Source organism: Salvia splendens, chromosome 1, assembly GCF_004379255.2.
Source record: "Salvia splendens isolate huo1 chromosome 1, SspV2, whole genome shotgun sequence".
NCBI classification, from domain to species: domain Eukaryota; kingdom Viridiplantae; phylum Streptophyta; class Magnoliopsida; order Lamiales; family Lamiaceae; genus Salvia; species Salvia splendens.
In genome coordinates, this window is record NC_056032.1 from 18,026,312 (window position 1) to 18,054,212 (window position 27,901).

Genomic DNA, 27,901 nt, shown 5'->3' on the forward strand with positions numbered 1-27,901 from the left:
GATGATGTCGCGAATATTATGTTAGCATGTATCATATTGCACAATATGATAATAGAAGATGAAGGATTTGCTGCAGAGCGCTGGGCACCGGAAGATGGTGCAAGTGCAAGTCACGGTGTTGCCTCCGCGCCGATATAGATGGGTGTACCACGTAGTAATGAATATCTGCTCCAACGTTTCACTGATATGTGCAGGAGCACAGTACATACTCAACTCCAGGTCGATTTGATTGAAGAGGTCTAGGCACGTAGGGGAGGGGGCACAGCGTGAAGAACATGTGTGATTTTCCTTAGATGAAATTTTCGTTGTATAATTTTCCCCTTACTTTAATATGACGAAAATTTAGTTTTCAATTTTAATTTATTTAATTAGCTGTTTTTTTCTAATTATGCATAGTCTGATAATTTCATTGAATTAAAATATAAAAAAATAAAATAAAGTGAAAGGTGGCCAAAAAAGTGTCTACTATTGCTGTGGAAACTTTTTTTTATGGTTGTGGACAAATCAGAAGTGGCTGAGGACAAAAAAAATGGCTTGTCCAGGGAAGTGTCCTCACTATTGTGGATACTCTTATGTGTGCATTCGCCTGCCGCTCCTCCACGCTGCCACCCAACTCACATTTTTTATTTTTCAATATTTTTTCAAACCATAATTTCGATTACACTTACTCCTATTTTACATAACACAATTTTATAATCATCATTAAACCTTACTTACATGGATTAAGCACAAAAATAGCGACATTTGAGATGGCATGGAAGCTAATGCATAATTGGTAAGTAAGGAAGAAGAGAATAATATAAAATAGTGTTAGTTGATAGTGAGACTCATATTATTATTAGTGTTTAATGGTAGACCGTGGACCATAGTGGTGTAAGTTTTACTATATAAATTGATATATATTGGTAATGAGTTGAAGAGAATCTTCCATAAATGAAAATAGACTATTTTTATAGGACGGACAAAAATGTCCTATTTTTCATGGGACGAAAAGAGTATTAATTAATTAAATTAGAAGGTGAGGTCTTCTATCACAAACTGGAATTTTCCTTGTTAATTTTCATTTTTCAAGTGAATTTACAATTCAATGATGAGAAAATGAGAAAGAACTATTTAGGTGGTGGCTTGGATTTGGAAGCAAGAGAGCCAGAGCAGACGGGGAGATTTTGGTTGGCAGGCAAGATGGGCTTAATATTTTCACATCTGGTGGTGATGATTGCAGGTGTATTTCCAATGTATTTGAGATCAATTGCCCCGATCCTGATATTATCGCAGGGCTTAGCTTTGCTACATGTGAAGATAAACCACTCTGAGGTGGCAGTGGTACCCTTGGTGTTCATGATCTCAACGTTGCTAATCTTGATCAAGGAAGGTTTATCCATGGAACAGAGGTTCCATGGGCAGTACTGCTGATCAAAGATGACGGGATTTCTGACATTGACCATGGTGAGGTTGATGAAACGAATGTCCGAGATCATGAGTGTGGCTGGGGCGGAGGGCCATGTCTTAATCTTCACCCCGTTGTCAGTGTTGGTAAAGGTGCACCCCTGCACGGTTATCCTTTTCACGTCTTTCTCCTGCACGTTCCCTCCTAAACTACCAATGCTAATGCCATGCCCTGGTCCGCATTTCACGTTCTCAATGAACACGTCGCTGAGGTCATCCCCCATGGAGATGCAGTCGCCGCCGATCTTGATGACGGAGTCGATGACCTTTATGCGGTTTCCTCGGGCTATGTGGATGCCATCAGTGTTAGGGCTATCCTCTGGGGCAAAGACTGTGAAGTGCTTAAACGTGACATTGTGACTGGAGATGCAGTTGACGTGGAAATTCTTGATGTCCTTGGTGGTGATGTCCTGGATGATGGAGTTGTTGATGAAATTCAAACTCAGGTTGATGGGGAGCTTCGGGCAATTCTTGTTTTTGTTGCAGTTCCAAGCTTGTTGGCCCTGCCGGTCAAGTACACCGCCGCCAGAGATGGTCAGGAAGTTGACGTGGTTGATGGTGACCCATTCATAGGTCTTCACATGGAGTTGGGTCCGCGTAGGCTTTGAGGTTGCCTTTGATCTCTAGGTTGATGGGGGCCTTGTTCGGCCCGAGCATGCGAGCTTGGCTCAGTATCCAATCACCTGTTGGGATCAGGATCTGGCTTGTCGTTGATGTGACCGCGTTCTTCCATGCTTTAAGCAATGCCTACACATTTATATCTACAATTAGGAACAATAATTATTTAAATTATGAAGTTTAATCAAATTCTACTGAATTAGTTACCTCACTAATGTCTACACCCTGCTTCGCTCCGTATTTTGTGATGTCGAACACCATCAAAGAATTTGCCTTCAATAGTAACCACAAAACTATTAACACTGATAATATCATTGTTTATTCATGATGGATGGATGAAGTTTTTTTGTTTTGTTTTGTTTTGTTTTGATTTCACATTATGTTCCTCACGAATTTATAATGGAGAGTATATGCAATATTTGGATGGTTGAATGTATTTGTAATTTGTCAACTTTACATAAGAGTTGGAACCTTGCCACATTTCTTCAATGATTACCAATTACCATTAGTCCATTACTATATTTTTAAGTCGGAATCTTATTACATCTATTACTGAATTATTTTTGAATTATCAGAGATGAGATTTATTACATCTTATACTATATACAGGCACAATTACGTTGTCTTCCTTCCATAAGAAAATCAATATTTATATGTATAGTGTGTATTTGATCATTGATAATCAGAGCATCCGCAACGGTGGCGACGGTCGCCACCACCGTCCGCGCCGCAGGCAAGGCGAAGGACCGCCGCCGCTGCGCTCGCGCCGCGCCAGCGAGCAGCTGACGTGGCGGCACGGGATTGGGCAACGGCATAGCCGTTGCCTTCAATTTTTTTTTACTTAAAAATCGGTATTTAATTGTAAACAATGATAAAAATAAAAATAAAAATATTTTCCAAATCCAAAAAATATGGCCGTTTTTTTCCTGTTTTTTTCTGAATTTTTTTGAATTTTTTATTTTTTTCCCCCCAAAATCATCTATAAATACACACATTCATTATCCATTTATCACATCAAATCATCTCTCATTCATCTCTCATTCATAATTCTCATACAAACTATCAACACATTCATCCCTCACTTAAAACCTCAAATGGATTTCACCCATATTATGGCGGAAGCGGAGCGCGAAGAACAAGAATACTACGAACAACATCGTGCCGCTTACGAAGCATATGTCGCGGCGAATACCCCCACTCCTCCTCCTCAACGAACTAGATCAAATCGCCGCTACATCCATCGTGACCGGGAGGGAGCCCACGAAAGGCTCGTTGCCGACTACTTTGCCGACCAGCCGCGGTTTCCGGCAGATTACTTTAGGCGTCGTTTTCGCATGTCAAAGCGCTTGTTCATGCGAATTGTCAACACATTGTCCGCACGTGTTGAATTCTTCCAAACAGGTCCAGATGCAGTCGGCCGGCAAAGTATCACGCCGTTGCAGAAGTGTACGTGTGCCATCCGACAACTCGCTACTGGGCAAACGGCCGACATCTTCGACGAGTATTTGCATATCGGTGAGTCCACTGGAATCCTTTGTCTAAAGAATTTTTGCGAGGGCGTTCGTTCAGCTTTCGGGGATGAATTCCTCCGGGCACCCAGCACCGATGATTGCCAACGGTTGCTTCGTCTTCACGAATCAGTCCATGGCTTCCTCGGAATGCTTGGCAGCATTGACTGCATGCATTGGAGGTGGAAGAATTGCCCGAATGCTTGGAGGGGGCAACACTTAAGCGGTCACAAAGGCGGCGGCCCAACACTTATCCTTGAGGCGGTCGCCGACTACCGCCTATGGATTTGGCATGCATATTTTGGCGTTGCCGGAGCCAACAACGACTTGAACGTGCTCTATTCTTCACCACTCTTCAATGATGTGATGAATGGTGTAGCACGGCGATCGACTTCACCATCAACGGAAATACATACCACATGGGTTACTATCTCGCCGATGGTATCTACCCAAGGTGGTCGACGTTCGTGAAGACGCTCCACAACCCGCACAACCCGAGACGGGTTCTTTTTGCGCAGCGTCAAGAGTCCGCGCGGAAAGACGTCGAAAGAGCTTCGGGGTCCTTCAAGCCCGATTCAACATAGTGAAGGCCCCGGCTCGGCTGTGGTACGTGAATAATATCGCCGACATCATGTTCACGTGTATTATCTTACACAACATGATTATAGCCGACGAAGGGCCGAGGGCGGCTAGCTTCTACGACGAGGATGAAGCTCAACAGCGAGGTCTCCCCCACGCCGAGGTGAGCATACGACGGTTGGCCAGAGGATCGAGACAAGGCACACAATGCGCGATACCCGAACCCACATTCAGTTACAAGAAGACCTAATCAACCACATGTGGACGAAATTCGGCAACGAGTAGTGTTTTTTTAATTTTTAGTATTTTAATTGTGTAATTTTTAATTTTTAGGATTTTAATTATGTCGTTTTTATTTTATTTGTCATTTGTAATTTTATTTAGGTTTTTTTAATGAATTTTATTATTATGGAAATGTTATTGTTTAATTGAATTTTAAATTAATTGTGCTCGTCCTTGCGAAAGAGCACAGCTGTGGGTGTTGTGCTCTTGCCAGAGAACAGGCAGAAAAAGTGGGGCGGGCCCACAACCGTGCTGCTGGCAAGAGCACGGTTGTGGATGCTCTCAATGCTTTGTGTTTTGAAGCTTTTTATTAACCTAAATGAGCAGTATTTTACATTTTTAATAAAAAAATGTATCAATATATTTTCATGTGCAGCTATCGTGACCCAAATCCTCTGATTTACTAGCCAAAATGAGAACATCTAGTCAATAATCTGATTATTACTACTTAATTTAAAGAAAATTAACGTCAAGCATAATTAATTATAAATAATGTGGTCATTCAATCTTGTAATCGAGCCAAATCACGTACGGATTGCAGTAAAAGTGTTAAGCAAGTGGTGGAACTCCCCTATTAACCACTCATCAAAATCTCGAAAGATGGAAATTCATTCGTGAGAATATTATTCCTTTCACCCTATAAGAATATATACTTTTAGTTGAGCATGAGTTTTAATACAAAATTGATAAAAGAAGAGAAGAGTAGAAAAAAAAAATAATTAAAATATTATTAGTAAAAAATAAATCTCACCTAATTAAATAAGAAAGAGATCCCAAATTTAGAAAATACAAACTCTTGTGTGACAAACTAAAAATGAAAGAATGCATACTCTTATGGGACGAAGGGAATACATGTATTAAGATCCAACAAGAATACTGAAAACACTAACAAGGTAGTAGCCCCAATACTTAAACTTACTTTGAGTCACAATATTTACTTTTCCAATGAATGTTTTGCCTAGCTCGGACAGACCTGAGGCCACAATCTTGGTAATAATAGAATCATTGTAGTAGCGTTTAAAGTTCAAACAAACATTTATGAGGTGAATTTCTCAACTTCTCATTATATGATAAGTATATTAAAGACAAGCAGCGTTTACTCTATACATAATTTCTACACTATAATCACTTATCAATTCTAAGATTATTACAAAGATGGCCCAGTTCAGGCCTCGCATCCATCCAAGTTGTGAATTTCGTCTCACTGGCTGATGTGCTGTACAGATAGGATCTAAACGCGATCAGGAAGAAGTATCGCCTGCGTTGTGCACACACACAGCAGCATTAGATCTTATATCCTAAAGCCTATTATTGCAGATGGAAAGCATACTGCAAATGGAAGATCAGTAGAATATCGATATGTAATGGTGCCTATGTAGCATAGCCGGAACCCAACCTCAGAGCTTTAATACCCATATCAACAAGGTATGCCCGATGTTCATCACTATCATTTGAAAGCCTTTCAAGTTCCTTGCTGTAGTATAGAATATCATCTCTCAAGTGTCCAGCACCGGCGCACCTTCAAAAGGGAGGAAATAACTAGATAGTTAGAGAAACAGCATCAAAACAAGGCAAAACAACCATACCCTTTTTTTTCATCATTGCGCTTTTTGATGGTAGGGCAAATTACACTTCATCTACAGCTCACCCCTCCCCTTTTGTATACTATTTTCACCATATTTGTATGACTATGAAATGAAATCAAACCTTGAGAGAATCCCTCATCATCCTATATGAGCTTCAACCACACCCATCAAACTTTCGCCAACAGTTAGATCAGTTTTACCACCATACTACCAGTATTATTTTTTGTAATTTAAATGTTGCAAGAAACTCCTGGTGCCTTCAATATCCTAGATTATGTTTGGTTAAGCAGATGTCTTTTACAAGATGTAATTTCTGGATTATTTGCAAAAAGATATTAAAACAGAAACCAGACCTAGCATAGTTTACATTTGAACAATTTTTTATTCCAAGCCAATTTTCCTCTACATGGAATTAATGTAAGTAGGTTTGAATTTATACAGTATTTGATTTTTATTCTAGTTGGCCCTCTGTCCAAAGGAAGATGACCCCTTCCTTGGGCGGCACGAGATTTTATACAGTTTAATTTTGTAGGTGGAACCGTAGAGAGAGAGAGAGAATGAAGTAGAGAGAAAGGGGTTCTATGGATCATTTTCAGTGGGACTGGGACGGAGGAAGTACTATTATATGGGAATACAAGACATTCTTTAGCAAGTTAATGTTTGATTAAAAGAACAGTGATGCAGGTCAAAGCATAAACGCATGGATCAATAAAGAGAAGTGTAATATGTGCCCAAATGAGTATCATACCTATCTATAACTGAGTCCACATCTGCTTTGCTCTCAGGACCATGGACAAGGACTCTTATCAAGCTTAAAATGTCTCTGTAATCACCCAGTTTTCTTGCTTCATCATCAGAATTAAATTGTTGTTTAACTGAATTAGTTGAGCTTGAAATTCCGACAGATCGTGAGACATGTGATTTTAGTGCTGCCTCTGCTTCAAGCCTCATACAAATGATAGCCATTGCATACGCAACCCCTCCAAATCCTGTATGTGATATGAAAAGATAAGACCCTGCAGAGCTGTTGAGATGCACAAGAAAGGAAAACCGTTGCTTTAGTGTCTATGATACCATGATGACATCAGATGATAGAAAAGACTAACAAATATAGAAGCATCTCAATTGCAATTACAATTGGCATATGCACTCTGAAGAATTTGAACCATCAAGGACATGTATATATACACACACTATGATTGTAGTAGTAGCATGACAGCATCTAAAACTAACAAAAGGACATATATAGAACGTTCAAGTCAGATGGATAAATTTTCTCTAGTAGGTCTCAAGGATAGAGTGGTCTGTTGTGGCAATGCATGGACAAATAATCTAAATAATCTTTGTGGTGTTACTCATTTTGGCTTGAGATTATGGAATCTCTATATTAGACATATGGAATGATATCATCTCAAACCGTGTATATTTGATTAGAAATTCAGACAATGAAACTGAAAACTTACTCATCCTTTCGATACTGGATGGAATCAACATCTGAAGGTAGAGCTTCTCTTTCTCTAGTTAATGGGATCCTCCGGTAAGCCATGTTATGCCCTTCATGCTTTAGAGCATCATATACTTCTGCTGGAGTCTTAACATCATCTACAAAAATATTCTCCCAGTATCCTATAACACTGGCCTGTTTTGATGCAGGATCATACTCTTCGCGATGTAAAAGCATCCTACCACCAGATTTTTTTATCTCAGAAATTATATCTTCCTTCAAACGTGCCTCCATCTGTTCCACCTGTAATATACAACCAGATTAGGAAACGAAAAGGTCCTCGACTTTATCTGCAGTCTTATAATGTGAACAACTCTTGGAATTGAGCATACCACTTGGCCAGTGATTCCTATGTGCTTGAGTGTATCAACAGGCTTATTGAGTTCCCTAAGGACAAAAGGTGTGTTGTTGATGTAAACAACAGCCTCTTCCCGTAAATCTGTTAAAACTACTTTTTGAGAACTTCCTTCTGCTATGGGCTTGGTGCCTAAATATGCTAACATCTCTTCTGCACCAGCAATTGTTGGGGTTGCCATGCTAAACACAGGATATCCATCCACCTTAAACCACAAAAAATCTCAACAGTGAGACATGCTCTGCTGACAAATTTGTGAGCAAAAGCAACAAACTTGTGACCGAAAGCATACTTTTTGAATATCATCACAACAAAGTTAAAAAGTTCTTGCACCAGAAAGTCAAAATCTAGTAACTGGACCAGTAATGAGTCCATACATCTTGAAGTGATCATTTAGTGAGTTGTACTATGTTTTTGTCATGGAATTTTCTTACTCCATAAGAAACAAATTACTTATATATGTTTAGGCGGGGTTCCAGTGAGAACTTTGAGAAGTGAAAATCATATCAGTTCTATGATAGCATCACAAAAGATATCAGTTCATGATATTCAGTCAGGAATTGATATTGAGTCATGATCCGATATTGATATTGATATGAGTCAGGAACTGATATGGAGTCAAGAACTAAAATGTTTTGTGAGATATTAATGTATTTGCAAACTTAAATAGTTCTATAGTTCTGTGTTTTGACTTTAAGAAAAGTTTTGAGATGAACCATCACCTATATGTATATATATAACAAATTGAGAAGTAATTTGAATCAAACCAGAAAGAAAAATATAACACCAAAAATCAGCAACACATATTGTTACTGGCATTGTTCATAACATTCATGATAGCTCCTCAAAACATACAGGTTATCATTGAAGTCAAGGTTATAAAATCTTGTTGTCAATCAACAAACCTGATATCCTGAATATCTATGTAAAATACGACCTCTTTGTACCTTGTATACATTTGGTGCACCATGGATTTGTATGTGGCTAGAAGTCCTTTGACCGGGAAAGAAATACATCTTAAGAATACAGCCCTTCCCCAAAACTGAGCCATTACGATCCTTGACAATTGCCTCCATCACAGCATCTCCATGTTGAGAATCATATGGAGCTCTCAATTCCTCCTGCAATCAGAAACATAACAAACAGTCAATCAAGAGGCAAAGAAAAGTACAACCTTGAGTGTATTTCAGAAAAAGAAAGGAACTTTACAGGGATAGTAAAGAATCGTCCAGGTCTTAATCTGATGGACCATTTCATGGCTTGAACCTCTGGTCTCTGATGTAACCAGTTTTTAAAAGTCATTCTTGACTCTCCTTGTCCACAAAAACCATCAAATGCTTCGCTTCCTAGATATGCTGCAAAAGCAATTAGGCGGAAATATCGTTCCAAATATTCAGCACCACGGTTTAATGCTACTCGTCTTTCTCGAGGCTCCATATGCTGTTGATTAAACAGCTGCCTATACTGCAAGACAGCTTGGCGAATATTCTGAAGTGCTGAACACCTATCTATTATAGCATCTAAAGCGCCTCGGCATTCCACCCCATTATCAAATAATCTTGTAATCTTCCACAACAATAGGATGTCATTAATCCCAAATGAATGACAAGAGTCTTCCCCAGGCCTAACTCCTTCGGAAGAAGATAATGATGATGTTATACATTCTTCACTCTCATCATCTCTGCGGCTACTAAGCTCTTTCTGTGATGGGTCATCAACTAACACTCTGACTGGCCTTCCATAGTCTATCCGGAGCTTCAAAAGACAAGCAATAACAGTACCAGTTGTTGTCCGTCCAATCCCCATCTGTATAAGACTTTACCCAGTAAGAAAGCTAGAACAGATAGAAACTATACATTCAGAAAACTTAAGAATGGTCCATGCAACTGGGTGAGTGAAACTTGAAACAATAGCTACCTGGCAGTTAAAAACAAAAGCTGTGTCTTTGGAGGCAGACACAACATTCATGGCCAAAGTGTCAAAGTCAGAACCTTTAGGAGCTTTTCCATCTGTTATTGGAACACGTGCATATTTGATGGGAAAACCATCAGCTTCAAAGCAGCTAAATACCTCCCTTGGGGTCTGAACAGCATTTGTGTCCACGTGTTCCCAAGCATCTGATATTTTTCCATCATCAGTTTCATGAATGACCATTATGGCACCCTGATAACGCTCAGCTTCACGCAAAATATCATCCTTCAGCCTAGCTTCCATTCTTTCAACTCTTTCACAGTCAATTCCCTTGACATAGATATATTAGAAATTAGACTATCAGAAAAAGATATTTGATAAGCATATAAGATAGGAAGCCCTAACTTAACCCAAAACCATGGTCAAAGGTAAAGGGTTGACTCCCTATTAGATGCTATTCCACACTTTCGTGTGAAACCGATGTGGGATCGTATCAATCCATCCCTCTTTTAAACCGGACGTCCACGGACGGCACACGCCGGGTGGCAAACCCAAAGCCACGGGCCCACCATCCCCTTTGCTGCCCTTTTCCTTCGGGCCCACATTTTTCGGTGGCACCCCTTTGGTCACACCTACGGGTAGCCCCTTTCCGTAGGACATCCGGATCCACATTCACCGCACCAAATTGATAAGCATATAAGATAGGAAGCCCTAACTTAACCCAAAACCATGGTCAAAGGTAAAGGGTTGACTCCCTATTATATGCTATTCCACACTTTCGTGTGAAACCGATGTGGGATCGTATCAATATTATTAAGATTGTATAAGGCCTATGAAAATATACGATCATAAAATATTAATGTACCATAAATAGGAAACAGAAACAAAGAATATTTCAAACTAAAAGAGTAGCAAGACCAACTTGGTTATCAAATTTTACTCAAAACTTCTATTGTTATAACAGAGCTAATTAACAACGTTTACTATGACCGCAAGACCTCTAATCACTACATTTGACTTTAAAGGAAAAAGGTAAAAATTAATATACTGCTTTGGTGAATATAAATAGTGATGTCATCACAGATCCCAAAATTGCAAATACAGACAAGAAGTCTGCTTATTCTAAGGTCTAACCCAGGTCTAACCCAAGCAAAAGAAAGAAAGAAGGTGGACAAGACACTCATGTTATTATTTGGGAAATCTCTGGCCGTAAGAGTTGTCATTTCTTGCAAATATCTACTGCATAAATCAAGGAATATGGTGTTCAATACCGAATACTCGAGCATATTTTTGTACGGTCTTTCAACTTCCCGAAGTACAAATGGTCTTCCTTTAATGTAAACAACAGGTTCTTCTCTCATATTGTGCCACAGTACTGGACAGCCACCTCTTGAGCTACCAATCCTTTGAATGACTGATTTGATTCCATCGACAGTTGGATTAGCAACACCATAAACTGGAAACCCTGGAATTTCTCTAAAATTGGGAGCACCCTCCAGTCTTTCCGGTAAACAAGGATGTTGACAACCAGGACAATGGTCACTTTTGAGAACTGTTTGACTTCCAAGGACCTCTCCATTCCTTAAGGCAGCAACTTGGCTCATCTCTAATGGGCGGCCATCAACAGATTCAGCATTTGTCGGTACAGGTGGTTTCAAATTGGTAAAACCTAGAGCCCCCATTGGATCTCTCCTAAGCAATCTGCATGACATCACAAAACATTATCGCAGTTTGAGATAGACAAATCTCCCTACTTTCATTATCAACATATATGCTTCAGCAGGGTGATTAATTCTTTAATTGCAAGGTGGCACTCAAAACCAGAGAATCTTGACCCCAGTTCTTCAAATAAGATGTACTCCCTCCGTCCCACGAAAGATGACCCCTTCCTTGGGCGGCACGGGATTTTATGCAGCTTTATTTTGTGTGTTAAGTGGAGAGAGTAAAGTAGGAGAGAGGGAATAAAGTAGAGATAAAAGTGTTTCCATTTTTGGTAATGCGCCATCCTGGTCGGGACAAACCAAAAAGGAAAGTGAGCCGTCTTCAGTGGGACAGAGGGAGTATGAAATAACTTTGATCACAAGTGTGCACGATTAAACAAATCTTACTCTACCCTAATCCAGACTCTGAAACAGGTATTTTATAATAAATATATTACACTATTTCTCCCTCTTAGTTTGACAGCAAAACCGATCCACTCTTATTGCTAAAAATATACTTAACATATTTTGTGTCTCCCGTAATACAACCATGGATAGCCATCCATATAAACTTGGGATAGATTAAAGAGTTGTGCTATGCAGAGTCATGGTAATTCGAGAGCTCTAGGAAAAACTTCATGTGTCCCTGAATAAATGTCCTATTCTGAAAATTGTTGTCCCCAAAAAAAGTGACCTATTTCCAAATAATATACAAAAATGACGCCAAACAACCAAAGATGCCCTTGTCCAGCTTTCCAATGTTACTATAAGTTTCAGACTCTTCAGATTCCCTACAAATAAGAGTAAAAGGAACCAATTTCCCCACTTCCTTGATATGTGATTTTGACATCTGACCATACATAGGAATTAAGAAAATGTAAAATAATATTTATGACACTCAATTCAACTTCTCTAATTTAGTTTTCTAGAATTTCCCATAAGAAATCTTGTCTCCAACGGTGTTTGGAGTTTTTATCCTAAGCCTACAAAACCAGTTCGTCCTATTAATATTATTAAGCATCAGCATGTCAATCTAGGAATACAGTCCATAGACCTAAAAGTTCGTTTTTCTAAGAAAGGTCAAAGGTTGAATAATATAAATCCATTACTGATAAGAGTGCAGAGCATACCCTTCAAGGAGGTGTGCATGAAGTGTGAGAAAAGATGTGAAGGACAGGCGAATTAGGCTGTTATCAGATTTAATTTTATCCTAGTTATGTTTCTTACATATTATTGCTTTAGGATTGGTTTTATTATGGGTTGGACTAGGCCTCATTATCTGTGCTACAGTAACTAACTTTAAACAAAATATGCCATAGGGTTCATCTTTTGGAATCATCTTTCAGAACAGCTTTGCCGCCAGGAAATCCATTTGCCCTTGTTTTGAGGAGTTTCAGTTCAGTTTATCTTCTTTATTACACTGCCTTAAATCTAACATTTACCAAAGAGGGCATCTTGAAGATATAATATGTAACAGAGATGCTAGCATAGATGATATGGTGAGGAACCATTATACATTCACTTGATTAAGAGACTTTGAGCAATAGATTGAAAATTACAGAGAACTTTATTATTACCTGCGCAATATACTATAAAGCTCTGGTCTAGCTCTCATCCACTCTGTGAAACTGCATTGAGCAGGAGATATAGGATAGAGAGCGTCTCTTTCTGTATGAAGATATACAGCAAAGCAGATAAGAAAATAATATCTTTCCAGGTACTCTACAAAAAAGGAAAGAGATGCTTCCTTCTTCATTTCATCAGCTTGACACAGAATACTACTTCGATAACTAGAAATAGCTTCACGTAGATTCTGTAAGCAAAGCAACACTTACAAAAATTTAGAATTTGACTGTAGCACCAAGACTTACTCAATTTTCAGAAGTGTTTCTGCTTACTAGAATTAAGAAAATGAAGCACCCAAGTTGAATACCGGAAAGTCGGAAACACTACCTGCATAGATGCACATTTATCGATGACTTTATCAACCTGCCTCTTGCCTTCAACACCACCCTTGAGACATTCACTAGTCAATATATATTTATACAGAAAAAGAAAAGGGAAAAAAGGTCTACTGCAATTCATGGAAGTACAAATTATATAGTATCTGGTACCTCCAGAACTCGAATGAGACTCCTAATGACAGCATATTCTCCTCTGCGGATAGATTCCTCTAACTTTGGTAACTCCGTTGAAATGCTAGCACTTAAATCAGAAACTCTTCCCATAGAATTGGTTCTAGGAATGCCTACATAAAAATATATCGTAATATATGGAGTTAGTTCAGACGAGACAGAACAAACAGACATACATATAGATATTCTATCACAAGGACAGATGACCTAACTTATAGGTAATGCTAATATAATAGATTCTATAATATGAAAAATCAGATGGAAAATATTCCCCTTGAATCCTTGATGCACTTATGTCGCTAGATGATGTAATCATATCTATAGTAATAACTATATTATTATTTGGTAATATTCAACAATTTTACCATGTTGCAGGAAACAGAATCAAAGACTACTGAAAGAGAGAATTACATTTGAATGAATTAATATACAGGTAACAAATTACACTGCTCAAATATAGATAATGAAGAGCGTGAAGATTTAAATCAATGAACATAAGTAAAGAAAATCCAAAAAGTGTCAATGGAAGCTTCATGTACAAGACTTCATTTCAAAAGAACTCGTTTCTCGAAATTCTATCTGCATATCCTAAGGATAGAAGGGCGTCCAGTATTACAGTAAAGATTAGGCTGTGAAAAGCCAACAAAAACTCACCTGAAGCTCCAATGCGGTTAAAATAAATCAGTGTCGCAATAACCATCCCTGTGGTTGTACGTCCACGCCCCATTTGGCAGTTAAATACAATCTCTGTCCTTACATTCGCTTGAGAAATCTTTTGGACCTTAAAAGTAAAGAATATTGGGTAGCTATGTAAGATTGATACACCAAAGCTCAAAGCCATATTTATAGAAGATTTTATTTTACTAAATCCATGGTTTATGACTGGTAGAGAATATGAAGAATAAAGAAAAGATAAAATGCTAAGCAAAGCATAGCCCAACCCTCTAGATCAAACACAAACATAAAAAAGAACTATCCCTTCATTTAACATGGTCCACAATATGCATTATTTTGTCCAATACAGACCCGAATTACTTGCTGTTGGCTTCTCCAGGGTGCCTTACTCGCTCAAGCGTTTGATTTGTCGGTGTGATTTAAGGAGTTTCCTCGTTGTATCTTTTAGGTTATTGGAGGTTCTTTTCTCATGATTAGAACATAATCTGGCATGTAATATATTTCCTATTAGGAGACCATATTTTATGTTATTGGTTAAAATAGGATGGCATATTAAGTAATACTCCCTCCGTCCCACACTATCTGAGGCATTTCTTTTCGGCACGGAATATAAGAAAATGGGTTTTGTTAGTTAAGTGAAAAGAATAAAGTAAGATAGATGAAAAAGTAGAGAAGAAAAAGTAAGAGAGAGAATGCCAAAAGAGGAAATGACTCACTTAGCTTGGGGCTTCCGAAAAAGGAATATGAATCACTTAACAGGGACAGAAGGGAAGAGAGAGTAAAATTTTGCCAAAAAAGGGATGTAAGGGCCTAAGCATAGCAAAGATTATACGGATGATGTTAATTCAACTACAGCTAGAATTGAAACTTACCAGAATATCAAAATCCTGTTCTTTAGGAGACTTTTCATCAGTTATAGGAACACGTTCATAATCAACAAGGAACTGATTTGTCAATTCCTCGTACACCTGATGGAGAAGAAGATAGAATAATGAAACATGTAGTTTAGTCTAATTTATTTCAACAGAAAGTATGTATACCTCTAAAGGTGTTTTAACAGAGTCATGTGAAACTGGCTCCCATTGATCCACCATCTGCCCATCTGGTAGTTCATCAGTTACAAGGATTTTATTTCCATACCTGTGATCCAAGGTTGGAAAGATTGACTATATCATTGAAGATACCATAATAACAACCAAGATATATCATAGAACAATAGGTCTAGAAGAACGATGAAAGGATCAAAGAGTACCTAGCAGCTTCTGCGAGGATATCTTCTTTCAATCGATCTTCCATTTGCTCTACCCTGACCCTGTTAATGCCCTACTTTATTTGAAAAGAGAGATAATGATGAAGATGCTTCTGTGAAGAGCGTAAAAATCGAAGCAAATAATATGGACTAAAAGGTAAAGTAGAAAGCTCTCAAAACATCGAGTTAATATATTCATTTTGGAACAAGCAGGGAGGAACTGTTTAAATTTATAGAAGCAATGCTGGAATTATTCAATGCGTAGTGATCAAATAAAAGGTTGACTGATCATGGTTCAGGTTAGAGTGCTTGTGGATTGCCACAAAGCAAACATGAAAAGGCATTTTGTCTATGAGATGTAACCCATAAACTGGTTTACATAACAAAGAGTAACCCAATGCCTTTGCTTTTTGGAAGGCTTGTATGGGATCAATTATGTTGTCTCAAGGAGCCTTTTTGAATAAAACCAAAAATAGGAAGCTAAATGTATGGCGCATGCACCAGCAAAGAGATCTTTCAAGGAAGAGGAAGACAGAAGATAGTATAACAGAACTATTGTTTTTAAAAAGGAATAAGTACATTGAAACACTTCAAGACATCACAAGGCTGCCCTACTTGGATAATCCTAATTAATATCACCCTTTATAAAATAGATCAAAAAAAAGATTTAACATTCCAATATTCAAAGCAATTGCTGAAAAATTGAAACTGGTCCTAGTCCAAATCTTCCTACTGCAAGTAGTGAGTCTACCTACACCAGTCAAATTTTTATACATTACAAAGTCTTATATTAACAGCAGTCCAAGGTTTCACTTCAATGTTCAACCCACACAATAATCCCCAAGCAGTTTTCCTCATGAGAACAAAAATAATAATAAAGAGTAGAAGAGAGTATCAGGACATCAAGGCTTTGACATACCGTATATTCAAGATTCGAAAAGGGCTGCTCAACATCACGTAGAACAAAAGGCCGACTGTTAATGTATATCACCTGTATCATTTACCATTGTAACAATAGATTAAATAGAAATATACAGGGAAATCTTTTGTGAATACCCTATTACACAGCTAAGTTCCAGTATTCAAAGGGATAACCAACTTATTCAGTAGATACCCACGTACTCAGCTGTACAATGGTGTTATTCCATAAAGCCTTGGAAGTGTTATGGCCAATAATGTTGTCTTATAAAAAAACAGGTAATCATGCCTATAAACAAGTGGAGAAGCAAGTGGAGCTCAGTGAGAAGTCATTCGTACGTACGGAGATTCAATGAATGCAGACTGTAGCTCGGAAAATGGAAAAATCAAACCAACATTCTCAGGTAGAGCATAAATAAGACTTTGAATTTCTAATACTTTTGTGACAAACACTATGCAATTACTATTATTGATGCATGCTAGAAAGAAGAAAGATTCTACAGTTGCATGTCCTCCCAACTATCATTTCCTACACCTTTCGTAAAGTTAAAAATAAGGAAGGACCGGACAACTAGATAAAATCCAAATTCTAAAATTACTTCTGTCCTGGATATTGCTTTGGGTTTCCACCAAATTAAAGACTAATTATGATGTTCAAAACACAATTATATTGAATACACTTGAGCTTTCTAACAAAAGCCAATAATACTTGCTCTTAAATTGTTGGCTAAAAGTGTTTGTAACTTTTATTCCTATTATCCCACAGTAGGTTAATTCCTCCAGTATTATTATCTTTTGAGAAGTGAGAATACTCACGGATAACGAGTGATATGCAACGATACTACGTCAGATAAGCATAAAATATGGAATCAAATTCAAACCTATACACTGGTCAAGATGGAGCCAGGAAATTATAGTCGGAGGGGCAAAAATATAAACATATAAATTTTTGTCCTAGAGAAGCTCTAATTTTTGTTCTCCAGCAGCTCTAAACCCTTGATATTTTTTTCTACGTGTTCGGTTCTCTAAAGGAAGGCAAAAAAAATTTCCATCTTTTCTATTCGCCAGGGCTCTAACCGCCATTTGTCTTCTAAGGTGGGGCAGTTACATTTTTTTAATTTTAAAATATAGGGGGGCAATTTAGTGCTCCATAAATATGTTTACTAATATGTTACATATATCTACATGTATGTGAGAAACTGAGGAGGGGCATTTGCCCCTTCTCAGTTCTCACCATACATTGCCTCCGTTCTAAGTGGTGACAAAAGGATAATCACATGAATAGGATCTTTGATCATCTTAGAATCTACTTCCTCGTATACAAAATAAGTCAAACATTTTACAGAAACTAACATTTCTATCTTCTTAGGTAAGCCAGGTAAACACTCAACTAACAATAGGATTGCTAAGGAAAAATAAGAATCCCAGTAATATCACACACAACAAGCTTAAAACTTATTACTCTCCCCGGCTAAACACTTGGTAAAATATTACCTCTCAACAAACCATAAGTAGCTCCAAGTCAGCATGTAAAGTAAAGCAATAATGACTGCTAATTCATATAATTAAATGTCAAAATGCTTACTGAAACTATGTTTTCTGTATTATATCTAATACTATCAACTTCAAATTTTTTTACTCTTGCTTGCTAAGCATTAAAGGAAATGAACCATTATGTGGCAATAAAGAAATTTTAGCTACGAGTGTAGTGTTGGATGCCTGTGCATGTCAAAGTAGGAATACATGTATTTATATTTGTATGGGACATGCAGTTGAATGAACCCAAAATATGTAAATACTCAGTTGGAATCTCAAATTTTATAACGAGATAAATAGATATTGTTTCAGAATAAAGAAAATCAAATATCAAGAATGAGAACAAGGTATCCACACACGTGAAAAAGTAGTGTCAGAGCAAAACCCCTAGTAATACAACAGGAAAGTCCTTATACAATTTTGGAAAAACCACCTTAAAACATATGTTTACCAGCTTATGCATCATCCAGGCACTATATATCACAAAATATTATGGTTCCAAACACTTAAGTGGCTATAGCAATAGGTGCATCTCCAGTATTGATACTTGATGAAACCTTAAAAGTCATAACTACTGATTTTGGAGCAATCATGGTACATATAAACAAAAACTGTTAACATGATTACTCCACTAGCACCAAAAGATCTTTGATGAGAGGATAAATGTTATCTACTATATGATTTGGAAAAAACACAGTGCTGAGGAGCAGGCACAGGGAGGAAGTGCATTTTGTCCTTTAAGTATTATAACAAAATCCCACTGGTGGATTACCGAATAAGCCAGGAAAGCAACAACCATTTGTAAAATCAAAATAAAACCATTATAGAGATAATGAGATATATAATTCAGAGAAGATCTGCAAGAAATAAGAGTGCACGAAAATGTAATTAATGCGACTCATTAGTGTGAGAAAAGCAAACCAGAACTTGACACGTGTTGAATGATATAAAAATTCTCAGGAAATCAGGAATACAACTTCAATCATCAAACAGAACGGGCCAATAAATCCCCAAAGTGAAAGCAAGAATAAATAATCATCCTATACATTAAAGTCACATCTACTCCTATAGTAGCTAACAGTACTTCTACATGTTGTTAAGCATATATGGTATCATCAGGGTCCATAGCGGACAGAAGAAGTCAGCAAATACTGTATTGCTATGGCGTAACACTAGGGATGCATTACGTTACTTTAAAATCATGTTATAGGAATCCTTCCAAAACTGAAATTGTAAGCATTAAAAGTGGAAACTTACCGGTTCCTCGCGAAGACTAATCCAGAGCACACGAATCTGCTCTCCATTCATGTGAGCCCTGATATGCGTGAGAACATTTCGGATGCCATCAATAGTTGGAATCGCTACCCCATGAACAGGCAACGAGCTCGCCTGCAGGATAAAGGCATTGCAATGACCTCAATTTGCAAAAACCTTTGAAGAATACAACACGGTTGATAACAAAATCATGATTATCAAACACAAAGCCAGAGCATTATACAAACAGACAGAAAATGCTTAATTCAACTGAACCAAGAAGGAGAGAGAGGACCTTGCGATAATTGGGGGCGCCGTCAATATGAGGAAGCAAGCGCTTGTTGTGGCAACCTGGAAAATGGTCGCTCTTGAGAATAGTCTTCTTTCCCAGCACGGATCCATCTCTCTGCTTAATTACTTGTTCCGGCTCCTTAGGTATCAACATGCTTACCATCAATTTATCTGCAAAGCGCCTCCGTTTTCCCCTAAACGAAACCAAAAACCCTCGATTCACAGCTTTTCCGGAGCTCGCCGATGGAGGAAAATTGTTGTTGACGAATAATAATGCCCCAATTTCTGAGAGAGAGAGAGGGAGAATTGACGTTGAGACTTTGATTTTGGGGTTTAATCTACATTATCTTATATACATATGAAAAAGAGAGGGATAGAATATGAAAGGAATTTCTGTGAATTACCGTTGTGGGAGACTAAAAATTTATTCATTCATTCGATCACTGAAACAATGTGTGCGGAGAAGAAAGCACAGCAGCAGCAGAAGCAGTAAAAAGTGAAACCCTTGTTTATGGTTAGCTGCTTCGTCAGCATTGGGAGTTGACAACGTGAAAACCGTGCACTGCGCTTTGGAATCGCCACCTGTGCTGTGCACACTCGATTCTTTATGCTTTTCATTTTTTTTTCTTTTTTGTTCAACCCTATTATATTACTCTACTGTGATTTGATCATAAAGGCTTGTCTACTAGGCCATGTGGGGTTCGTGTGACATGCCTCAATTGATGGGCGCAAAGGTTGTCGGGAGGTGGGCAGAGCGTCGAGAATATTAGAGGCTGAGTGTGACGCGTGAGTGAAAGGTACGTGGACGCTGGTCAATGAACGATGCATCGATGCTCGGAGAGCTTGGGCACATGGGATTTGTGGATGAGTTGGATGTTGTTAGACGCAAGCGTGGCACAACAATTTCTTGGAGTTGGGCAGCACGTCGTGACGATTAATGCAAACCTAATAGACGAGTGGTGGTGAAGGACAAGCTAGTTGGTTCTAGGTCATGGTGGTGAAGGACAAGCTAGTTGGTTCTAGGTCATGTGTGATCAACGCCACATAGAGTTTCCATTGCATTGAGGTCGAAGACTTCCATTGTGATACTTATCATATTGTGTTTATATTTACTTATACAATGTAATCATCATTTTTATTTTGTTTCATGAAGATGTTTTAGTTCACTAGATTCTTATATACTTATGTTTGTTTGATATGCCTCTTAATAGAAAGATGAAAGATAATGAGATGCAACTTTATCACTTAAAACGTGGATCACATTTCGACATTTTGTATATATTGTTTATTTTGAGTGAAAATTTATTTATATCACTAAACATATTGTACGAAATTATTTTACGCTCTCTTAGGTGTAAAACTAAATTCTACCTTAATTGCAAAAAAATGTGTTGTCCGAAACTTTATACAACGTCCTTGGATTTTTTTTTCTTCATATAAGCAAATGATGTATAGAGTGGGAAATGAAATTTATCAAGTCTTTACGTCTTAAAACAAATATACATTAATGACATAGTATTAAGTAGAGGAATGATATGCTGAGCGCTCTTAAGGTCATCCGCATCCATGTCTCTTATCCGTCTATTAACCGTCTCATCTCTTTACTATTCATGGGTCTCACTGTACTTTTCCCCTCATCTCTTAACTAAGAGACAACACATGCATCCCTATATCTCTTAACCGTCTCTTAATCATCTCATCCCTTAACTATTCATTCAATTTCATTTTTATTTTTATTTCCAACAAATTCAATTAATAAAAACGCACTTCATTAAATAAAATAAAATTACAACTTAAAATTCTAAAAAATAAAAAAACCACATTAATAAAATCCTAAAAAAATAAAAAATACATAATTTAAAACTCAAAGAAACATAAGAAAGAGTTGTCTAATGACGATCATGTGCGTCTACTGGTTGCCAAATTTTGCTCAAATGTGCTCCATTAGATCCTCCTAGAGTTGGGCGTGGGCGGTAGAAACACGTGTCCTTGCCCGAACAGACAGCCGCTCTTGCAAAGATGGATGCACTCCACTGCGAGGCGGACTACTTGCGGTAGAGTTTCCCGGGGTTTCAGGGTCGAACCAATTTCCCACCTCAGGTCCTTCGTCGGCGACAATCATGTTGTGCAAGATTATACACGTATACATGATGTCGACCATATTCTCCATAAACCACGTACGAGCCGGGGCTTTGATAATGTTGAATCGAGCTTGGAGAACCCCGAACGCTCTCTCCACATCCTTGCGAGCAGCCTCTTGCTTCTGCGCAAAAAGAGCCTATTTTTCGTTCCTCGGCCTGTTGAACGTCTTCACGAAGGTTGGCCACTTCGGATAGATGTCGTCGGCAAGATAGTACTCCATTTTATACTGCCGGTTGTTAGCGATGAAGTTGATGGCCGGCGCTTTACCATTCAAAACTTCGCTGAAGAGGTCGGATTGGTTAAACACGTTGACGTCGTTGTTCGATCCGGTGACCCCGAAATACGCATGCCAAATCCATAGCCGGTAGTCGGCAACGGCCTCTAGTATAAAGGTGGGGTGGGTGCCTTTGTGGCCGCTCGTGTATGACCCCCTCCACGCCACAGGGCAATTCTTCCATTGCCAATGCATGCAATCGACGCTGTCAAGCATCCCGGGGAATCTGTGCACTTCTTCGTGAAGTCGGAGCAGAAACTGACAATCTGCGGTGCTTGGCTTCCGGATAAATTCATCGGTGAAGGATGCCCGGACGCCTTTGCAGAAGTTTATCAAACACGGTCTCCCAGTGCTTTCCCCAATGTGCAGGTATTCGTCGAAAAAATCCATCGTTTGTCCAGTAGCAAGCTGACGGATTGCTGCAGGACATTTCTTGAGCGTCGTGTGACTGGGACGGCCAACGGCGTCGAATCCTTCTTGGAAGTACTCTTCCCGGGCTGCCAATATATTTGCGATATGCATAAATAGCGGTTTCCGCATGCGGAAAAGGCGACGGAAGTAGGTCTCTCCCCATATCAGGTTCTCACAGAAGTAATCGCGTACCAACCTTGCGGCGGCTTCCTCCCGGTTACAATGGATGTAAATCCGGGATCGCCTTTGAGGCGCCGCGGCTTCCTCCTCCTCCCTACGTCGATCTTCTTCTAGCGATTCTTCCATTATTCGACGCATTTGCTCAAATGGATCCATGAATGGACTAAATTTGGGAGAAGAATAATGTTTTGAGATGAAGAATGTAGAGTGTTTGAGAGTGTTTGAGTGAGAATAGAGAGTTTTTTTTATGGTGGATTAATTTGTGGGAATGATTTGATATTTATAGAAGTGATTGGGGGATTAAAAAAATACAAAAAAAATTTAAAATTTGTAAAAAACGGCTATAAACAGCTAGGATATTTTTGGGATTTTTTTTATTTTTCGAATTTTTCCTGAATTTTAAAAAAAAAACAAAAAAAAACATTTTAAACGGAAATTAAAGACTCCCACTCGCGGGCCAGCGAGTGGGCGTCACGGACCAACGGGAGCTCGCCACGTGGACAAGGCGCGTGGCGAGCTGGCTCGCCAGCTTCCTCTTCCGGGCGAGCTACGGGGCGAGATGGGGACGAGACGGGATCTTGCATCGCTCTCTCGATGCGGTCTCGTCTTGGAGAGACGAGATCGAGCCCGCATTGAGACGCGATGTGGATGTTGCGCCAGCTTAAGCGCCTACCTTTTCATAATATTTTATATATTTTTTCTCTCAATAACTATCTCATCTCTTCACTATTCATGGGTCACACTGTACTTTTCATCTCATCTCTTAACTAAGAGACAGCACCTGCAACCCTTCACATCTTAACCATCTCATCCCTTAACTATTCATTCAATTTCATTTTTTATTTTTATTTCCAACAAATTCAATTAATAAAAACACACTTCATTAAATAACATAAAATTACAACTTAAAATTTTAAAAAAACACATAATTAAATCCTAAAAAAAATAAAAAATTACATAATTTTAAATACAATTTTATAGAAATTATAAAAACTACTCCGCCGGCGAATCATCCCCGAAGGCGGTGGCGGTGCACTCAAGCTACCTGGAAGCGGAATACCAATTTGTCTTGCTATAAACTCAATTCCGACAAGATGGGCTTGATATTGGGGAGGCGTCATGCGGCTGTATGGATGACAGCCTACATCCTCCTCCTCCTCGACCTCCTCCTCCTCTTCCTCCACGGCATCAAATGCGCGACCCCCGGAGCTTCCATCGCCTCGTCCTTCTTCCGGAGTGGGTTCAGCTAGAAAGTCCTCCCTAATTTGGGATAATCCCTGCGATTAACCATACCTCGGGGCGGGGGGACAAGAGTATGCATCCACGTCAAAATAGGGTGGATGGTACGCCGTCGGCGTCGACGAGCCTTAGGTGCCCGGAGTCGACGAACCGGAACCGGAAGCACCCAAGACATTGTACATGCCCCCCCAGTCGCCAAATGTATTCAAGTCATAGCCGGCGGAGCCACCAGAGTTTCTGTCGCCGGACATTTCGAAATGAAAATTGGAGAGGAAAGAGAGATTATTTGAGAAGAATATATGTGTGTTTGTGTGTATAAGGAGAATGAAAGAGGAGTATTTATAGAATAAAAAAAAAAAATAAATAAAAAAATTACCGTTCAACGGTAATATTACCATTTTTTATTTTTAAATTTTTTTTATTAAAATCAAATTTTAAAAAATGATTTATTGCGTCAGCATGACGACGCCCACTTGCGGGCCGACGAGTGGGCGTCACGCCTAGCGCCAGCGCGCGCCACGTGGCGCTGGCGCGTGGCGAGCTGTCTCGTGAACCCACCCTCCAGGACGAGACGGAGGGCTGCATCGGTGTCTCACTGCCGTCTCGTCTCTCTGAGACGAGACCGAGATGGGGGCGAGACGCGTTGCTGATGCTCTAAGTTTTAAGAATTTGATGAGGAAGAGAAATTATAGATGAGAGAGAATGAAGATAGAACCAAGACAATGTGCAGTAGAAAGAGAAAGTGAGAGGTGACGTTGCCACGTCATTAGTAGCTCACAAGCACGCTTATATAGGTCCACAGCATATCAATCCTCGTATCAAGTATATCTACAAAATAGTGGAGTAGTACCGTGATAAGGCCTATTTCATGCATCGGTTTAGGGGTAAAATATATGCTACTTGATCAGTTTATCGCGCAAAGCGGGTGTTAATTGTGCAGGAATACCGTTTGACCAAGGGCAACAAGGCAAGCTGATCAAGCTGGTACAAAACGTGAAAAAAAGTCAAAATCAGGGGAGTTGATCAAATGAGTAATCAAGCAGTTAGGCGGGGACCACTGCGTTCTAAAAGAAGGACAAGTGAGGCTAATGAGCTGGATGGTGATCATCATTCTGTTATCAAGGACGACGTTCTAGAAGGGGACACGTGCTGATACGCAAGATGCAAGGACGAAGCTGAATCATCATTCTGTTATTGAGGAGCGACGTCATTCTAGAATGAAGGCACGTATCAAATGAAGAGACGCTCGATCACAACGTGAGCGAATATCTTCTGCCGAGATCGTTATCCAGCTGGAGGTCGTTGCGGCGAGCTTATAAATAGAGGATGTGCCACCATAATTTAGGATCTTTTTTTATCTTCTTCCTTCGACTTCTAGCTTAGTTTTCATTTTCTTTTAGTTTAGCTTTCCAGTTCTAAAGATAGCTTAGAAATGGTTAGTTAAAGATAGAGCGACCGAAGGGAGCGCGACAAAGTAATCAATATCTGTTCGGCGTTGTCTAAAATTTCCGATCGAGAGCTTCTCGGCTTTACTCGCTTTCTATTTTCCGAAGTTGTCAGCTTAGTTTAATTCCGTGTTGTTCCGTAGTTAAAGTTTTGATCTTTTTTTTGTATTCCGCATGTTCACAGCACTGTTCTGAGTTTTGGATATAAAAATCGGAGTTGTTTTGTTTTCGTCATCTTGTTTACTGTTCCAGTTCAGTTTCGCTTTTTAGTGTTTGATTCAGTGTTTAATCATGATGAATGGCAAAGTGTTTGTGTTTTTTTTCGTAGCATGCCTAGGTAGTTAAGTTCTTATTTCTGCCTGTCGTTTACTTGATCCATTAATTGTGTGAACATGGTGAGTAGCTTGATCAAGTAGTTAGTTTACATTCTGTCTAGCATAAATCCAGTAGCGTAAAAACTCCCAACTTAAAGCGTGGCAGCAGTGTTCACTACTCACACACTCGATACACCGGTTTCTCTGTGGGATCGACCCCGTACTTACCGCTTTACTGTTAAAGTAGTGCGAGTTTGGAAGTTATAAATTATATTGGTGGCGAGCGAGAGCGAGAACACCTTGATCAAGTGGCAACGACATTTGCTAACTGATTTACCCGATCGGTTATTTTCCATATAACTTGATCTATTCGTTTCGCGTTTCTCAATCGAACAACCATACTGTAATTTTATTATTAGTTGAGGTGAAGCTAGCATTTTTATAATGGGGACTTAACTACTTTGATTAGTTGTAGGGCATTTTTCAGTATCAATAATATTAAAAGTTTTAAGTAATCAAAATTTTTAATTTGTACAAAAGTATAATGGGTGGAGCGGAAATTTATATGATATTTAAATGTCCATCGGTTTACATTCTAAACGTTTACGCTTAATTAGTTGTTAAATAATTTTCAGTAAATGATGATATATGCCGATATGAATATATACTACGGTGAGCAGAACAGAATAATTAATTTTAAATTTTTATTATAAGTATAATGATGGAAAGAAAATAATTTAAGAGTAAAGAGATTTAAAATAATATAAATTATAAAGAAATATGAAGGATAGGTGCCAAAGAGGTCGAGCACAAGATCTTTATGAAAGTTAGACAATATCCAAATTCAACTACGCTGCTATCTCGTTTAAACAATATAATATACTCCAACCTTTCGCGAAAAAGAGTCACATTTTCGCGAAAAAGAGTCAATCCTAAATCCCGTCAACCCTAAATGGCCTATTTGTATGAGACGGAAGGAGTATTCGAAATTTTAGTTTCTTTCTTATATGTTCTACTCTTCAGTTAGGTAGAGATTTGTTTTATTTCCAAAAATTTGATAGTATTAGGTTCGACTCCTTTTTTTTTCATCATTTATTTATATAGTTATTAGATAAATATAAAAATAATAAAATCTAAATGAATTTTGTAAAGTTAAAAATCTTAATGGAGTAATATTTTTTAAAATATTAGAATCAAACTAAAAATATAAATCGAAACAACACTAAACGTGTATCAAATAAGAGTGATACTTATATAAGAAGCTCAAATAAGGTATCTAGCATATCAATCCTCTATAAATGAATACTCTATTTAAAAATAAATTTTAGTACTAGTACAGTAGTCCATCCATTTCATAGTAGTGGAGTCATTTATCTTTTTAGTAAAAGTCAATACATTTCTCCTACTTTATTCTATCTATCTTTTTCATTTCCTACTTTATTCTTCATTATTTAACACAAATTTTCTTAAATAGCTTGTCGAAAAGAAACGCCTCCACTATCGCGGAACGGGGGAGTACAATTTAGCAATGCAAATTAAAAAAATATAAATTTCAACTCAAAGAGTGTGATCGAGTGGCATGCGACTCGTCCATCTTTAACCAAATGGTCAGGATATCGATCCGGGGATTAGTTACTGGGTCAGCCGATGAATACCGGATGGCCTGGTAATTAAAAATAAAATAAAATTCTAATACTACTTCATAGAATCAGAATGGAGTACTAACGATTTAAAATTCTGTTTGTTAGAAAAGGAATTGATTCTACATTAACTATGGAGAATCAATTACTGTAATCAAGAATGAACATAATATATTTCAGAAAATAGAATGATTTGTTTAACTAGTATAGAACTTACCATTTACATGTTTCTACTCCCTATTTAAAGGGATCTCTACATAGAGAAATAATCATCTCATTCTAACCTATCGTTCTCTACCATTCTCTCTTTCAATTATGTTTTCTGCACCATTTAACATGGTACCAGAGCAGGACTCAGAAAAGTTTCATCATCGTCCCTAAAACCTTTCCCGACCTTTAGCCAAAACCTGCAGAAAACCTTCCAAACATGTCAGAAACTGATCAAAATACCAGTTCATCCTAGTCGGATGAAATTGCCCGGCAAATTGCCAAAATCATGAGTAAAAGTCTTGCCATGATAATACCTCAAACACCCAAACCAGAAACCACAGAAAACCCACCAGAAAAACCAGTTGTGTACAAAATTGATACACAACCTCTCCACATCGGAGGAAGTAAGTTAAATGGAGACAATTACTCCGAATGGGCCGTGTTGATGAAGACGGCTATAAGCGGCAGGGGAATGGTATCTCACGTTACCGGAGTGCCG

The 27,901-nt window shown here is 38.5% G+C and overlaps 1 protein-coding gene and 1 pseudogene across 2 annotated transcripts; both read right to left on the reverse strand.

Annotated features, from left to right (window-relative positions):
- Window positions 1-1,109: 1,109 nt before the first annotated feature.
- Window positions 1,110-2,325, reverse strand: LOC121740830 (annotated as a pseudogene).
- A 2,985-nt stretch (window positions 2,326-5,310) lies between these two features.
- Window positions 5,311-20,126, reverse strand: LOC121744707 (paladin-like). Of its 2 annotated transcripts, XM_042138295.1 has the most exons (20): window positions 19,952-20,124; window positions 19,552-19,832; window positions 19,260-19,391; window positions 16,468-16,539; window positions 15,552-15,622; window positions 15,340-15,439; window positions 15,172-15,267; window positions 14,279-14,405; window positions 13,604-13,737; window positions 13,443-13,502; window positions 13,067-13,302; window positions 11,061-11,490; window positions 9,796-10,119; window positions 9,088-9,684; window positions 8,826-8,999; window positions 7,856-8,083; window positions 7,483-7,766; window positions 6,768-7,043; window positions 5,830-5,952; window positions 5,311-5,691 (listed from the first exon to the last, which is right to left on the reverse strand). In XM_042138295.1, the coding sequence occupies exons 1-20, from the start codon at window positions 19,977-19,979 to the stop codon at window positions 5,559-5,561; spliced, it is 3,906 nt and encodes a 1,301-aa protein (XP_041994229.1). In that variant the 5' UTR covers window positions 19,980-20,124; the 3' UTR covers window positions 5,311-5,558. The 2 variants fall into 2 exon arrangements, with proteins under 2 accessions (XP_041994229.1, XP_041994237.1); XM_042138303.1 differs by lacking the exons at window positions 5,311-5,691; window positions 5,830-5,952 and having other exon boundaries at window positions 6,811-7,008; window positions 19,952-20,126.
- Between the last annotated feature and the right edge of the window lie 7,775 nt (window positions 20,127-27,901).

Excerpts from the sequence above, each read along its gene's own strand:
- LOC121744707 (XM_042138295.1), bottom strand. The coding sequence starts at position 19,979 with ATGAATAAATTTTTAGTCTCCCACAACG. Across the intron at positions 13,738-14,278 it reads TAACCGCATTGGAGCTTCAG|GCATTCCTAGAACCAATTCT; the intron begins GTGAGTTTTTGT and ends ATTTTTATGTAG. Across the intron at positions 8,084-8,825 it reads GTGCACCAAATGTATACAAG|GTGGATGGATATCCTGTGTT; the intron begins GTACAAAGAGGT and ends TTGTGGTTTAAG.